The sequence below is a fragment of the Eubalaena glacialis genome, chromosome 3 (genome assembly GCF_028564815.1).
Source record: "Eubalaena glacialis isolate mEubGla1 chromosome 3, mEubGla1.1.hap2.+ XY, whole genome shotgun sequence".
NCBI lineage: Eukaryota > Metazoa > Chordata > Mammalia > Artiodactyla > Balaenidae > Eubalaena > Eubalaena glacialis.
In genome coordinates this window covers 185,873,937-185,891,190 of record NC_083718.1, presented here as the reverse complement: position 1 = coordinate 185,891,190, position 17,254 = coordinate 185,873,937, and the positions used below count along the sequence as shown (strand labels likewise).

Genomic DNA, 17,254 nt, shown 5'->3' with positions numbered 1-17,254 from the left:
TATAGATGACCTATCTGTCCACATACCACCATTTTCATGTTTAGATGTTGAACCCCCCATCTCTGTACCACTGGAGTTACTGCCCGGGCTGCTCTTGGGCCACGTCCCACACCTGGGGGCCTGTGCTGAAGCGTTCCAGGGCGGCCACTGCTCCCGTTCTGTGGTACCCCACGGTGCTCACCTTTGGGCCGGCAGGTCTGTTAGGAGCTTAAATTCTCCTCTGCTACATGTGAAGCTCGTTTTCCCTTTTGGAAATTGAAGAGCCACTCCCCGTGCCCCTGTTCTGGACCCTAGAATGAGAGACTGGCCGGTATCTTCTCAGCCCCTCCTCGTTTCTCTCTGCAGGTGCAGCGGCCCATGCCCCTGACCCCGGCCAACCCCAGCATGCCCCCACTGCCCCAGGGCTCCCTCACCCAGGAGGAGCTCATGGTTTCCATGGTCACAGGCCTGGCCTCCCTGACCTCCAGGACCTCCATGGGCATTCTCGTCGTTGGAGGAGTGGTCAGTGACAAGCCCTGCTCGGGGAGGAGGCGGGGCAGGCGGGTGGGGACCGAGAGGCACAGTCTGGTGGGTGTCCCCGCATCGGCCCTGCACTTCACATCCGTGACGACTTTTTGCTGTGATCTCAGGAGCCGTGCAGCCTTAGCCCTTTAACATACATTCATTGACTTATTTAAGTCTCACTCAACTAACGTGACATTTAGGTTCCCGTTTTACAGAAGAACATCTGCAGTTGGCTTGCCAAGGACACACAGCTAGGATTTGAGCCCTGGCCCCATCTGACTCCAGGACCATATTCTTTCCCCTGTAGGGCCAGTAGGGTAGGGAAGTGACCCGAGAAATTGACGAACCTGGCTGGGTTCTAGAGAGGTGGGTATGACCAGGAGTTTCTCACTGGTAGGGGCGGAAACCGAGAGCAAAACTTGCAAGGGCTTGAGACAGAAATAGGCCAGGCTGGGCCTTGAACCCTTGTCTCTCCAGCTGCAGTTTTATTGCCCTTTCTTTCTGCCCCAAGGCCTGAGATCACAGGCTGCCTTCTTGATTACTGGGGTACTCCCCATGTCTTGACCCAAGACACACCGCAGCTAGAGTTATTCATGCCTTGAATTTTCTTGATGATGTGGGCAAGTTCTCTTTGTCATGGTCGTTTGAGTTGTGGAGTGGTGGCAGAACGCAACTGTAACAAAACTGCCAGGAATTGCATTCTCAGCTTGTAAGACTAGGGCGGGCTGGAGCTGAGGCCCCCTCCTTCCTGGCCTGTAGACGGTACATGCTCTGGTTTTTTTTTCACAGATGGTGACCTGGCAGAGGGTCATGATCTGAGAAGCTGACACTTGACGGTTATGTAACCCTTTTTACAGTCAGTGTCTCATTTTACCCAAACAACCCTGAGAATTGGGTAGAGGCCATTATCCTATTTTGGGAGGAAACAGGTGTAAACAAATTTGCCCAAGGTCACACAGCCAAGGAAGAGCTTCACACTAGAGCCTCGATTTCTGGCTCCAAGTCCGGTGCTCTTTGACTGTAACTACACTGCCTCCAACCAAAGTGTTACAAACCAGACCAAAAGAAGCTGTCTACTGGGGACTGATGTGCAGAATTCTGCTTGTCCGTGTCACCAGAATGGAGTGTCCCTTCAGAGTACTCGAACGTTTACCTTTAAGGTTCCTCTGTGCCTGGATCTGTGCTTCTGGTGCTCACAACCAGAGGTGGCCTCTGCACAAGTCATGTTGTGTGGCCCACACTAAGTTTCCCTTGTCTCCAAACTAGACATGGTCCCTGCCCTTCTGGCCTCAGTGAGACCAAGGAAGACATTGAAAGGAGTGTTCTGAGTAGAAGCACAAAGGCTCTTTGAGGCTCTTGGGAAAGTCCTGGCTGAGAGGATGGGCGGTGGGATGGCAGAGGGATTGTGCCAGCTGACCACTGTGCCTCTGCAGGTGTGGAAGGCTGTGGGCTGGCGACTCATCGCCCTCTCCCTTGGCCTCTATGGCCTCTTGTACGTCTACGAGCGTCTGACCTGGACCGCCAAGGCCAAGGAAAGGGCCTTCAAGCGCCAGTTTGTAGAGTACGCCAGCGAGAAGCTGCAGCTCATCATCAGCTATACCGGCTCCAATTGCAGCCACCAAGTCCAGCAGTGAGTGGCCCCGTCAGCCCTGAGGGGCCAGTGCCGGCTCCCGTGGTTCAGGACTGCCCTCTAGGTTTCCTCCTAACCTGGCCTGGAAACCACTGGGCCCTGAGCGCTGTCGGACTCTGGCCTTCAGCTGTGCAGTGCCAGCGTGGAGGCTAGGGATGGGGGAGGAGTCTCCAAGGACACCTTACGTCCTGGGCTGGGACCAGGTAGGCCTCTGGTCTCCCAAGAAAGGAAGACATGGGAAGACGAGGGCTGTTACCTGTAGCCATCTTTTAAAGGTTACCTCGAAGGGCTTGGGTTGTGGGTGTAGCTTTGACGTTCTGAGCCACAGCCCATTCTTCATGGCGTATCTTAGGGCAGGTGGGAATGGATGGCTTGATCTGGGTGGTGGTCAGGAAGGCGCTGGCTGCCTGCCTTTTATTGCTATGTGGCAGGCCCTCTGCTAGGCATTTTGCACCTAACTCTTCATTTTCTCCCCAAGCCCTTTGAGGTAGACGTTTTTACTGGCACCTTGTTTTTCAAAATGAGGAAATTGAGATTTGAAGAGGAGTCATGTGTCTCCTGCACTCGACTGACTAGCAGCAGAGCCGGGATCTGAATCCTGGTCTCTTGTGCCCAGGCCGGGGCATCTTGCTCTGTGCTCCTGGTTGTCGCCCTGTGCTGATGCTAGTGTGTGTGGTGGCTGTGATGTCCGCGGTCTCAGCAGCGGGCGGGGACGATTCTGACAAACCGGGACAGGCGCAGGTGACAGATAGGCTGGCTGCTTCACCACCGACGTGGCCTGGTTGATCCTGACTCTCCCCCCTCAGGGAACTGTCCGGGACCTTTGCTCATCTGTGCCAGCAAGTTGATGTCACCCGGGAGAACCTGGAGCAGGAAATTGCCGCCATGAACAAGAAAATTGAGGTTCTTGATTCACTTCAGAGCAAAGCCAAACTGCTCAGGTGAGGTTGGCCATGTGGCAGCAGAGGAAGTCCAGTCCCTGGGGTTACAGCTCACAGGCACGTCCTTAACCGCAGTGTCTCAGGCACTTGACACGTGCTGTCCCATCTTCAGCGTCCCTTTAAGAACGTATCATCACCTTCACTTTATAAAATGGAGGATCGAGGCCTAGAGAGGTTAAGTAACTTATCTGGGATCCCGCAGTAAGTGGTCAAGCCAGGAGTAGAAGAATCCAGGCGTGCTGGGCTCCAGCACTCTCTGACACTCCGCACGTTGATTGTCCTTTATTGTCGGCGGGAATAGTGGGCTACGCCCGGCCCCCACCCCCCGCCATTTCACCGTGCGGCACATCAGCATCCGTGTCCACAGGGGAGCTGGCCAGGTAGCCAGTGACCGGCAGAACCCGGATCGGAACCCAGGTCCGCGTAGGGTCTCTGTTGAAAGTCAGAGCTTCCAGCAGCAGGTTGCCGGGGAGAGGATGGGTCTCAGGAGTCAGGAGTCCTGGCTTCTGGTCCTGGCACCCCCGTTTGGGCAAATCACTGAGCTTTCCTATGTCTCATTGCTTTCATCTGTAAAATGGAGTAAGGTTTCATGACACAGTCACAGAGCTGCATGTGAAAGTGCTCTGCAGAAGTCCTCGGCCCACTCAGGCCGGGATAACATCAGCACACGGGACTCTGTTCTTCCTGACCCGCCCTGACGTCAGCACAGAGGGAGCTGCATCAGAGGGCGTCAGTGGGCCTTGCCCTCCCCGCCCACTGCCCTGGGACGGCTGTGTTCTAGAGACACGCTGCGCATCCCCGGGGAAGTCTCACGCGGCGGGTGGGTTCGGGGTGGGTGTCTCTGCTGCTCGTCACCTGCAGCGACAGGTGCAGCCCTGAAAAGGGCTGCGTGTGAGCAGCCCAGCCTCCTGCTGACAAGCAGGAAGACCGTGTTCCCAACAGTCCAGGGACTTGCCCGTGGTCCCGGCACGAAGCAAACACAGGGCTTGAGGGTCAGAAAAACCTGATTTTATTTCCACCACTGATTGGTCGCGTGACCGTAGGAAGTTATTGAACCTCTCTGGGCCTCATTTTCCTCCTCGGTGAAGTGGAGGTTATTGGAGGGATAATGAGTAAATGAGTCTGTACAAGTCAAGTGTCCGGTAGAACAGCACTTGGCCTTGGCACATCGTGCCGTTACTTGTTATCAGCTATTACTGCTACAAGGTAACCGTTTCTCTGCAGGAATAAAGCTGGTTGGTTGGACAGCGAACTCAACATGTTCACGCACCAGTACCTGCAGCCCAGCAGATAGTGGGCAGCCCGGAGCCGGAGCCTGCGTAGGGAGGGGCAGCGCTGCCAGCCGCGAGGGGCCTCCCACCAGGGCCACGCGCAGCTCCCGTCCGTTGCCGCCACCGTGAGAATGAAAGCACCCACTGTCTCCCACCGTTTTGAGCCCTGAGACGCTAGTTATTTTCCCCCTCCTTTGCCTGCTGTTGCAGGAAGATATTCCGGCTCATACCCCTAAAGGAGACTTTTTTTTTTTCAGTGATGACTCTGGACAGCATGATACTGAGGAGTGAAGTCTAGTCTTTTCTCTGTTTTGTCAGGCTCTGTTGATTGAGAATCATCTGATTGCTTGATGAGGTCTTGGGATCAGCCAGCATTGCAGAAGGCCTGGTTGGGCCTTTAAGGATATCAGGCAGACACCCCCTCCTCCAGCCAACGCTAACACTGACCCACACGCACCTGCCTACCACGCACCCCAGGGCACCCGCAGAGAAAGGCCACCTTAGGGGGTGGTTGCACTTTCTTCCCGGATTGCGCTGCGAACAGTTCCAGGAAGGCCAAGGCCGTCCCAGGAGGGTTGTGGCTTACGTGTCAGTTTGGTCCTTCGGCTTTCATACTTCGTCCCATCTGCAGAGCCTTCCAGACCAGCCTTTCGGTCTTGGTGGTGGGGCTGAGAGTGCAGAGGTAGCTGGAACACTGAGTGGCGTAGGGGAGGGGGCGTGTGGAGGGTGTGTCCCAATGCCCCTGCTGTCACGGGTGGCCGGTGCCGTGACGGGGAGAGACTTGCCTCCTTCTCCTCATTCTGTCCCTTGTTCTGGTTTCGGTCCTTAGCCTATTAGTCTGGTGTCTTATTCATGAAAGATGGTTTGGTCCAGATAGTTAAAGGATGTAGTAGAAGGAAAGATGGCGGAAGGAGGGAACCTTGGCGGCAGGCTGAGAGGAGTGAGCCCCTCCCAGGACAGCTAGAGAATCTGGAGTTGATGCAGAACAGGACCTTGCATCTGACCTCGCTCTGTGAGGGGCTCGTGGGGTCTGAGAGCCCACTCTACTAGCTTGATGTTCCATAAGAGACATGTTCCTACCCCTCACCCCGCCTCGGCCCAAGCTGCCCTTGGCCACCAGACCTCTGGATGAAGTCTCCTGTGCCAGCGATGCTGCACGTGGCCAAGAGACAGTGCGGGGAACCCAGCACCCAGCCTCCCACCCTCCCTGATCCCAGAGCCTCCAGCTGACACATGGGGCCTCGTGTTGATTTTGAGAATTGTTTCCTGTTGTTGAGTTTGGGGATTGTTACCGGTCAAAGTGGGGGCAGGTTCCTGTCTCCAAGGTGTTAACTGTCTGGGGCAAACAGCCTTCGGGTGACAGCCTTTGCAGGGCAGGTCAGAGAACTTCCTAGAAACCAGCGGCATGTCTCTCCCAGAAAGAGGCTCAGGCAGAGAGGTGGGGCTTGTCCTGCTCTCTTGAATCCACCCGCCCTCCGACTTTGGGGAAATGACTTGGTGGCCTCTGCTCACTGGTGGGTGGCACGCAGGTGGCGTGCTCTCCAGGTGCCCGCTTGTCCTTCAAACTCTCAGTCTACCCTGGTGCGTGGAACAAAGTGATGGACTTCGCCGAGGCCGCCGTGCGGCGGGAGGGCACTCTGAGCTTTTTGCCAGCCTGGATGGTGGTTACCTCCCAGTGTGTCTGGAGAAACCAGTGTCACACAATTCCAATGAATCTTGTGCTTTTGTGGGGGGGGGGGGGGTGGTTATTATTTAGAATAACTAAACATGAATTTTTTTTTGAATGTAGCCTCTGGGCAATGAATGAGATTTTGAGCTTCTTATACAATAAGTAAAATTGAAATTACACCACTGAGGGCGAGACTCTGAAAGAACTGTGGCAAAAAGCACTTTAATTTAATGCTGCTGACTTTGTTCTCTGTTTTTATGTTCATTTGCTGGAGTGCAAGACGTGCTTGACATGGTGGGTTTTTTCTCTGATGTATTTAAGGTGATATATTTGCCTGAATTATTCCTGTATCATTGCTGATAATATTGAACACTAAAATAAAACCTAGTTGGAAACCATTTGTGTTTTGTGTGTCTCCTCAGCTTACTGTTCCTATGCAAACTCTCTTTGACATGACAAAGTCTGCAGGCTGTATTTTGAAATGACCTTAACTTCGTTTAGGGGAAGTTCCCACTGTAATCTGCCTGTGGGTTCCTCCTGACTCTGGAAGGAATCTGATACTCTCAGAAGAACAAAAGGCGTAACTGATCTTTAAGAACCAGGAAATCTAGAGTGATTTCTTTACAGATTTCACCATAACTCTAAACCATTCATTTTTCACTTAAAAAGTAATGACTCAGACTGGTTCACCCTAGTTGGCCTTCTGAGAAATTGGTTGTGACCTTTTCTTTCTTTTTTTTTTTTTTAAAGGGCCCTCAGCAGTGGCTCCGGCATGACTAGTCAGTTTCGCTGGCCCTGCACACCTGTCCCCTGGGCTCTGCACTGCCCGCGCGCTGTGCTGCTCATCCATTTCAGAGGCCTCCACACCTCAGCGGATGGCATCCTCGTCCCTGCAGATTCCCAGGTCACAAACCTGGGGCGTGATCCTGGGCTCCCCTGTCACACGTGCTGCGTCCAACCTGTCAGTTTCTGTCTTCAAAATACACCTCACCCCTGACCATTTCATCCACTCCATTCACAGTCACGGCTCTGACCCATGTTACTGCCTCTAACTCAGCCCCTCCTCCCACCCTGGCACCTCTCACACTTGTTTCAAAGCAGCAGCCAGAGTGACCTTGACGTAGGCTGGAAATAGAACTCAGCTCGTATTACTCCTTTGCTCGAAATACGGCTCTGGCTCCCTGTCCCACCCAGAATCGAGGCCCAAGTCCTTGTGGTGGCCTTTCAGGATCCACTGCCTCTGATTGCCCCTCCCTCTTCGGCTCCCTCTGTTTCGGCCACACTGGTCCTTGCTCTTCCTTGAAACTGCTGTCCACACTCTACCGTACGGCCTTTGCCTGGCTGACCCTCTGCCCGTGGTCCAGAATGCACCACAGCTGACTAACTCCTTTACCTCCAAGTCTGCTGAGACGTCACCTCATTGAGGTCCATGCACACCCCTCCCTATTAAAATCCCTCTCTCCCCTCTTCCCTGGCACTTCTGAGTACCCTCCTACCTAGTCATCATCTGAGCAATATTGTTTGTGTCTGCGCCTGCTAGAGCATAAGCTCTAAGAACATAAGCAAAATATGAGATTTTTACATGTTTTGTTCATTGGTAAGCGCCCAGGGTCTAGACCAGTGCCTGGCACAGAATCAGAACTCAGTAAATACTTGCTGAATTAACAAATCCTGTCCTGATAACACAGTCGCACCATTTATCAACCCTCTAGCGCTGGGGGACAGAAGTAACAAATGCTACTGGAAACTTCCTATAGGTAGGCATGGCACCTAGGGGCTTTCAAGTGTGTTGTATGTTTAGTAATTAACATTTTCCACTCCACTGTGGAAACTGAGGCTCAGAGAGGTTGGGACTAGTTCAGACAGCAGCAGCTGGAGGGTGATGGAGCCTGGATTGGAGCCCAAGTCCAAATTCCCCAAAGCCCAGTGGCTTTTGAACATTTTTTTACCCTGACCCATTATTAGAAATCTATCACGATTGAGTACACACATATATGTGCAAGTGAAACCAAAAAAAAGTCAATCATTACCCCTTTTCTGCAATACACAGGTATTTTCTCATGAAGAAGCTGCTGTTTGCAACCCACTAAACTGCTCACCAGCCACTCCTGGGTCATGACCAGTCGTTTGAAAAAAGGTGTTCTACCCTCTTTGCCTCACTCAACACCTCCTAGTTCTTTATTCCCAGTCAAGGCCAGACTCATTCCTGTGGTTCCTTAGACTACCTCATCTGCCCACTGAGAGTCCTGGGGAATCAAGAGCCTGAGATTTTGGGCCCTTCAGTAACAGTGTCGCCATTTAATCACAGAATATGTAGCCAGGAATGTACCTCCCTGTTCCAAGCACTGGGCCCTGCTCACAGATGTCAGCTAGGTTCACTCTGACCTCCAGGACAGGGTTTTCTGTCTCTGAGTCAGACTCAGAGGTTAGAACAGGCAACTTTTATAGAGGGCTTGGCTTGTGTCAGACATGCATACGCGTGACTTCCAATCCTCTCAAAAACCTACTGATCGATTTTCCCCTTTGTACAAACCAAGAAGTCTATTCATCAAAATATTTGAGTGCCTGCTCTGTGCTGAGCATGGTTCTGGGCATTGGAGACGCAGCAGTGAATAAGGTGGATAAAAATCCCTGCCTTTATGGCGCTTACATACTTGTGGGGGAAGGCAGACAGCAGGCAAAACCACTGAGTAAAAGAGTATGTCAGAAGATAAGGGCTATGGGGGAAAATGAGGCAGGGAAGGTCAGGGAGGGGGTAACAACAATGTGGCTGGGGTAGGCCTGGCTGAGAAGATGACGTTTGAAGAAAGAGCTGAATGAATTCGGTGGGGAATGAAGCCCTGTGGACATCTGGGGCAGGGCATTCCAGGCAGAGCCGCATGTGTAAAGGCCCTGAGGTACAAGCATGCCAGTATCTTCAAGGAACAAAATGAGACTAATGTGGCTGGAGCAGAGCGAGGGGGGCGGAGAGCAGTTGGACTTCAGTTGCAAAAGGAACCAGGGGAGACTGGGGTCTTGCCGGCCACTGTGAGGACCTTGGCTTCGCCGCGAGCGAGGTAGATGCCATGGAGAGTTCCGAGCCAAGGAGTGACGTGAGCTGACATACTTCCACTCGAGGGGTCCCGGGCTGCTATAGGGAGAGTAGACAAGAGAGTAAGGATGGAAGCAGGGGGGACCAGTCAGGAGGCAAGTGCAGTATTCCAGGGAGGAGAGGATGGTGCCTTGTACCGGGCGGTTGTGATGGAGGCTGTGAAAAGTGGTCAGTTCTGGAGACCTTTTGAAGACAGAAACAATGCGATGTGCTGATAGACTGGGTGAGTCATGGCTGACTCGGGTTTTGTCCTGGGTCGGTGGCAGGATGGGGAGCTTCCTGGTGGAGCAGGTGTGGGAGAGAAGATCGGGAGTTTTGTTTTGGACATGTTGAACTTAGGGTCCCTCTTCCATAGTTGGATATGTGAACTTGGAGTTCAGGTGATGTCTGGTGCAGAGACGCACACTGGGGAGTCAGCATGTCACGGTGGCAATCACAGCTTAGGGTTCCCGGAATGCAGAGCCTAAAGCAGAAGGCTTGTGCACCCTCGTTTTAATCGGCAGAACAACCCCAGAGAAACACAGTGAGGGCAGGGGGCAGTCAGAAGGAGAGAGAGCCAGCAGGAGTGTGCGTGGTGGAGTTGGCCGCCACCAAATGTGACCTTGAGGAGCCATGTAATGAGTCCCGGCACCCTTTCCTGGTGGAGAGGAAGGGGGCAGAATTTATTCACCGTCTCCCTCTTCCAGCTGGTGAAGATTTGCCCCATGGGACATTGACTCTGTGCATTTCTGGGTCGCATATTGAAATGCTTGAGCACCAAGTGGGGCCCACGGCGCTGGTGGAGGTGAGAGGGCCAGGACTCAGGCAGGGGGTGTGGCTGGGCGAGTTGCGTTTCCATCAGACCACTCAGCCGAGGCAGAGTCGGAACAAAAGGCAGGTAAGGCCAAGAGGGTCTGAAGCGTTCACCCGTCCAATCACTCAGATCTGCTCTTGCCTTCCTGCCCTTCTTCCCCGAGAGGGGAGGTCTAAGTCCCATTGAACCGAGTCCCCTTCGCGGTGATACGGTCGGTCCCTCGTCCATGGCCAAAGCTGCAGCTAGTCTGGTTATTTCCTGGTGGGGTCATCCAGATCTTCATCCCCGAGGGATCCGAGCCCTTGGCTGTCTTGCCCTGGGTGGGCTGTGATTGCCACAGTTGCCACTTACTATTATCAGTGGGTGTGGAGACACCGAGAGACACCAGAGGAGGTTCTGGAAACACCTCTGGCTCATTTTGTACACGCTGTCCTGACCCCTCATGGTGATGGGAATCTACTACCCCCAGCAGTACAGTAATTCTCTTTGCCTGCTGGTCCACCAGCAGAGAGGCCCGAAGACCAGGTGATGGTCACGTCTTCAAGTTCATTGGGACTGTGGGACCCTATCGCGTCCCCTGGCAGAAGTTTCCCAGCCCCGGGCACTGGGACCTCCAACCTGGCAGAGCCAATGTTTGCAGGGATAGGAAACACAAGTTCCACAAGTGCTTCACTGCGAGCAGTAGGGAGAGGGTCCACCCTCTGCTTCCCGTTGCCATGTAATCTAGCCTCAGGGGACACAGCTGCATATGTCAACTTCCTGGAGAACAGAGCTGTAGCGTATGGTCCCTGAGCTATGTCTTTAGCAGGCCATGCCACTCGGGTGTTGGGGTCCCCGGTAAGATCAGTGGATCCTTTAGTCAGATGCCCATTGTCCCACCTGTTCTGCCAAAAAATGGGTCCCTTGGTGTGAGACAATGTGGTGTGGCACACCACGTCACTACATCAGGCAGCCTAAAGCCCTCAGATGGTGGCGCGGGCAATAGCCCTGACGGCAGGTCAGGCGAACCCTTACATGGAGTAGCATCAATTTCAATAAGTACAAATCGCTCCCTTTAGGGTCAAAGGGGACCTGATGTAATTGATCTGCCACCAGGTCAATGGCTGGCTGGTCTCTTGGAGATGCCGTATCAAGGGCTCAGCTTTGGTCCTGCAGACTAGGGGTCTAGCAGCAGCAGGACCGAGCCTTTAGGAAAGGAGCCCAGGCTACTTCACCCCCGTCCTCTTGGCTGCTCTGTTCCTGGGCCCATCGCACCTGCACTGGGGTGGCTGAGCAGAGAGGGGGGCTGACATTTACCAGCTGCATCGTCCGTTCCAGCTGGTCGTGGACCGTCTCCCCGGCAGCAGACGTCCTCTGGTGGATTCAAAACATGAGACACCAAGATGTAATCCCATGCACCCCCATGTACTGGACATCATTGGTTCATCTTCCCCCTTTCCCCAGTTCTTGGCGCTAGTCTTCTGATCTCTTTCTCCTGAGCTCTGACCTCCAGCCACACCATTTGCCACCACCCAGGAGATTGTGTATGATCTCTTCCTTAGACTGTTCATCCGTCCTCATGAATGGATGACCAAGTGTACAGCTCACAGCTCTGACCACCAGGAGGATTAACCTTCATCCCTGAGGCGGCGTCATGGCATAAGAGTGGAAGTGGTCCATTTCCAGTGAGGGCAAACATACTGCGCCCAGCTAGGCCAAGTTCTTTATTGTTTGCTTACTTGCTTCATACCTTTTAATAGCTTTATGGAGATACAGTTAACATACAATAACTGCCCATGTTTAAAGTGTACAATTTGATAAGTTTTGGCAGATGTATGCACCTATGAAAGCGTCACCACAATCAAGACAGTGAACAAACCCATCATCCCCCAAGTTTCCTCGTGCCCCGTCATCATCCCTCACGCCCACCCCATCTCCAAGCAACCCCTCATCTTTCTGTCACTATAGATGAGTTTACATCTTCTTAAGTTTTATATAGATGGAAGATACAGTGTGTACTCTTTTTCCACTCAGCATAACTTTGTTTTTTTACTTTTTTTTTTTTTTTTTGGCCGTGCAGCTTGCGGGATCCTAGTTCCCTGAGCATGGATTGAACCCACGCCCTCAGCAGTGAAAGTGCAGAGTCCTAACTGCTGGACTGCCAGGGAATTCCCAGCATAATTATTTTGAGATGCATCCATATTGTGTGTGGACCAGTAGTTTGTTCATTTTTATTGCTGAGTAGTATCCATTGTATGGATGGATGTACCACAATTTGTTTATCCATTCTGCCCTTGATGGACATTTGGATTTACAATATAGCTGCTATGAACATTCATATACAAGTCTTCATATAGATTATATTTTTCCCTTAGATAAATGCCTAGAAGTAGAACAAATGGGTCACGTATGTTTAACTTAAAAAAAAAAAAAAAACAGCTTTACTGAGGTACAATATATGTATCATAAAATTCACTCTTTTTAAGTGTACAATTCAATCATTTCAGCAAATTTACAAAGTTCTGCAGCCCTCATCACCACAATCCAATTTTAGGATATTTTCATTACCTCACAGCGATCCCTCCTGCCCATTTGCAGTAAATCTCTGTTCCCACCCAGACCCATGGAACCACTAATCTTATTTTCTGTCTCCATAGATTTGCCTTCTCTGGACATTTCATATAATTGGAGTCATCAATATGTGGTCTTTTTTGTATGGCTTCTTTCACTTAGCATAATGTTTATGAGGTTCGTCCATGTTGTAGCACGTGTCAGTACTTCATTTCTTTTTATTGCCATTTTCTATTGTATGGATACCACATTTAGTTTGTCCATTTATAAGTTGATGGACATTTGGATTATTTCCCCTTTTTTGTGGCTATAATGAACAATGCTGCCAGGAACATTCTTGTACAAGTCTTTGCGTGGACATGTTTTCATTTCTCTTGGGTAGATACCTAGCACTGGAATTTCTGGGTCATATGGTCAATTTATATTTAACTTTTTAAGATACCGTCAAACTGTTTTCTGAAGTGATTTTACCTTTTTACATTCCCACCAGCAGAGCACGTGGGTTCCAGTTTTTCCCTGTCCTCGCCAACACTGGTATAGTGAGTCTTTGATTTTACATGCCATCATTTTAGACATAGAAATAGTTATGCGGTGGTGTCTCATTCTGGTTTTATTTTACATTTGCCTAGCAAATGGAGCTTAGAGCAAGAGAAGACTCTAGAAAGCCAGACTGGGATAAAAGCTGGTGCTAGGTGTATTAATGGTGGGTAAGGATGCTGAGCTGAGTCTCTGACCAGCCTCAATAGGAGAATTCTGTGATGTGGAGCATCTTTTTTGTGCTTATTCACCATCTGTGTGTATCTCTTCTTTGGTGTTCAATTCTTTTAATCATTTTAAAAATTGGGTTGTTTGTTAGCCAAGACATGGAAGCAACCTAAGTATCCATCAACAGATGAATGGATGCCAATGAGGAAAGCAAGCATCCTGTCTTACCCATGTTCTAGCCCCAGAGCCTGTAATGGTGAACCCACTGGAGCTAACTGGGAGAGAGGATGAGAACTTGTTCCATAAGGAACTGTCTAAGATACAGCAAATGTCTGTGGATAGCATTTGCTTAGCTTTTCTTGGCTATTCATAGCGAGAATAGTTTTGGCTATTTTAGATACTTTGCTAATTACATGATCTTCTCATTCAGGAGCAGCTTGTTCCTTGTTCCTGTATACTCCTGGAAAGCCTCCCGAGTTAAAAGGTACCATTGTCAGTTACCTGCTTGTTCACCCAAAGTTCCAGCTCCTTGTCTGGAGCCTGAGAATGATTTGAGGGGAAAGGAGTAAGCCGTATTTCTGCTCAACTCCAGTCTGAAGTTAAGAGGTCTGAAGAAAGAACAAAGCACACATAATGGAATCCAATTCTTGGAAGATAACAAAAATGGAATTTTCTTGGGAATTCCCTGGTGGTCCAGTGGTTAGGACTCTGTGCTTTCACAGCTGAGGCCTGGGTTCAATCATCCCTGGTCAGGGAACTAGGACCCCACAAGCCATGAGGCACAGCCAAAAAAAAAAAAAAAAAAGGAACTTTCTTATACAACCTAGCTGTTCAAATTAGCATACAATCATTTCAGCCTTTCTAAATAAAAATTTTGGTTTTTTTAACCTTAAAACAAACAAACAAACAAAAAACCAGATGAATGGATAAAGAATATGTGATTGATATATACATATATATATATATATATATATATATATATACAATGGAATATTACTCAGCCATAAAAAGAATGAAATATTGCCATTTGCAGCAACATGAATGGATCTAGAGAATATCATACTAAGTGAAGTAAGGCAGACAGAGAAAGACAAACATTATATGTGGAATCTAAAAAATAATACAAATGGACTTATTTACAGAACAGAAACAGACTCAGAGACATAGAAAACAAACTTATGGTTCGGGGGGAGGGATAAATTAGGAGTATGGGATTAACAGATATACACTACTATATATAAAATAGATAAACAACAAGGATTTACTGTATAGGGAACTATAGTCAATATCTTGTAATAACCTATAATGGAAAATAATATGAAAAATATGTATATTTAACTAAATCACTTTGCTATACACCTGAAAATAACACAATATTATAAATAAACTATACTTCAATAAAAAAAATTGGGCTGTTTTCTTATGAGTTGGGAGAGTTATTTATATAATCTGGATACAAATTCTTTATTAGACATGTGATCTGCAATTATTTTCTCCAATCTTGTGGCTTGTATTTCCACTCTCTTAACAATGTCTTTCAAAGAGCAGAAGTTATTAATTTTGACAAAGTCCAATTTATCCATTCTTCTTTTAGAGATTGTACTTTTGGTGTCGTATCTAAGAAATTTCTGCTTAATGCAAGGTCACAAAGATTTTATTCTCGGTTTTCTTCTAGAAGTTTTATAGTTTTAGGTTTTACAATTAGGTCTATGATACATTTTGAGTTAATTTTTACATATGGTACAGATATGGTACAGATAGAGGGTTTTTAAAATTTTGTTTTGTTTTGTGGTGTGTGTGTCTTTAGCATATGAACATCCAATTGTTCTTGTACCATTTGCTGAAAAGGCGGTCCTTTCTCCACTGAGTTGCCTCTGCATCTTTGTCAAAAATTAAATGATCATGTATGTGTGAGACAATTTCTGGACTTTCTATTCTATTCCATTCATTTATTTGTCTACCTTGATGCCAATACTACACTCTCTTGATTACTGTAGCTTTATAATAAATCTTAAAGCAGGTAGCGTAGGTCATCTGAATTTGTTGTTTTCAAAATTGTTTTGGCTCTCTAAGTCCTTTGCATTTCCATATGAATTTTAGAAATTGTCAGTTTATACACAGAAACTTACTGGGATTTTATTTGGGATTGTATTGAGTCTATAGGTCAATTTGGGGAGAACTGATATCTTAAAAATTTGAGTTTTTCAAGCCATGAACACAGTATATCTCTCCAATTATTTAATCTCCTTTAATTTCTCTCAACACTGTTTTATAACTTTAATGTATAGGTCTTGTATTTTTTGGGTCAGATTTATCCTTAAGTATTTAATTTTTATATTTCTTGATGTATTTTAAATGGTTCTTTAAAAATTTCAGTTTCTGTTTGTTTATTGCTAATATATAGAAATATGACTGATTTTTGTATATTGATCTTGTATCTTGCAACTGCAAAACCCATTAACGATTCTAGTAGCTTTTTTGTAGAGTCCATGAGATTTTCTGTTATCATGCTGTCTGTGAATAAAGAGAGTTTTACTTCTTCCTCTCTGCTCCAGATGCCTTTGATTTTTCTTATTGCACTGGCTAGAACTCTAGCGTAATATTGAATTGAACTGGTGATAGCAGACATCCTTACCTTTTCCTAATTGTAGGGAGAAAGCATTCAGTCTTTTATTATGAAATATGCTGTTAAATGTAGGTGTTTCATAGATGCCTTTTATCAAGATGAGAAAGTTCCCTTCCAGTCCTAGTTTGCCGGAAGATTTTTTTTTTTAATTTTTATTTTTTATAAATTTATTTATTTTATTTATTTATTTTTGGCTGCATTGGGTCTTCGTTGCTGTGTGCAGGCTTTCTCTAGTTGTGGTGAGCGGGGGCCACTCTTCGTTGCGGTGCGAGGGCTTCTCATTGCGGTGACTTCTCTTGTTGTAGAGCACGGGCTCTAGGTGCGTGGGCTTCAGTAGTTGTGGCACATGGGCTCAGTAGTTGTGGCTTGTGGGCTCTAGAGCGCAGGCTCAGTAGTTGTGGTGCATGGACTCAGTTGCTCCGAGGCATGTGGGATCCTCCTGGACCAGGGCTCGAACCTGTGTCCCCTGCATTAGCTGGTGGACTCTTAACCACTGCGCCACCAGGGAGGCCCCAAGATTTTTATTTTTAAAGATTTTTATTAATTTAGTTAAACTAAAAAAAACCCCACTTCACCCATTTCTCCTACTCCCTGCCTCTTGCAGCCACCAATCTGTTTTCTGTATCTATGAGCTTGCTTTTTGTTTTTGTTTTGTTTTTTTAGATTCCACATATAAGAGAGAAATATAGTATTTGTCTTTCTCTATCTGACTTATTTCACTTAGCATAATGCCTGCAAGTTCCATCCGTGATATTGAAAATGGCAAGATCTCCCCTTTTTTACGGCTGAATAATAGTCCATTATAGATATATACCACACTTTCTGTATCCATTCATCCATTGCTGGACACTTAGGTTGTTTCCATATCTTGGCTATTATAAATAATGCTGCAATGAATATGGGGGTGCATCTAGCTTTTCAAATCAGTGTTTTTGCTTTCTTCAGATAAATACCCAAAAGTGGAATTGCTGGATAATAAGGTAGTTCTATTTAAATTCTGAGGAAATTTCAAACCTCCATACTCTTTTCCAGAGTGGTTGCACCGATTTACATTCCCACCAACAGTGCACAAATGTTCCCCTTTCTCCACATCCTTGCCAACACTTGTTATTTCTTGCCTTTTTAGTAATAGTCATTCTAACACATGTGAGGTGATAACTCATTGTGGTTTTGTTTTGCATTTCCCTGATAATTATTGATATTGAGCATCTTTTCATGTACCTATTGGCCATCTGTCTTCTTTGGGAAAATGTCTGTTCAGATCCTCTGCCCATTTTTAAGTTGGATTGTTTGGGGTCTTTTTTGCTATTGAGTTGTATGAAGCTGGAAGATTTTTTTAAAAATCAGAAATGAGTGTTGGATTTTGTCAAATGCCGGAACATCTCTTTAAGTTAAAAGATTGTGGCACTCCAATTGCAACTACTAAGAAAAAGGGACAGTGCTTGGTGGATTTTTCTGTATCTACTGAGATGGC

General features: G+C 47.9%; 1 protein-coding gene and 1 non-coding gene across 3 annotated transcripts in view; both read left to right on the top strand.

The window, feature by feature from the left end:
* Nucleotides 1-6,405, top strand: part of MFN2 (mitofusin 2) — a 28,253-nt gene extending 21,848 nt beyond the window's left edge. For both annotated transcript variants that reach the window (XM_061184942.1, XM_061184941.1), the window contains exons 16-19: nt 346-501; nt 1,938-2,134; nt 2,941-3,075; nt 4,300-6,405. In XM_061184942.1, the coding sequence (XP_061040925.1) occupies nt 346-501; nt 1,938-2,134; nt 2,941-3,075; nt 4,300-4,369 (558 nt within the window). In that variant the 3' untranslated portion in view covers nt 4,370-6,405. The remainder of the gene's footprint in view (nt 1-345; nt 502-1,937; nt 2,135-2,940; nt 3,076-4,299) is intronic.
* Nucleotides 6,406-13,350: 6,945 nt separating this feature from the next.
* Nucleotides 13,351-13,477, top strand: LOC133089257 (small nucleolar RNA SNORD22). The gene has a single exon (XR_009700635.1). It is a non-coding gene; the product is annotated as a small nucleolar RNA SNORD22 (small nucleolar RNA).
* The last annotated feature ends 3,777 nt before the right edge of the window (nt 13,478-17,254 follow it).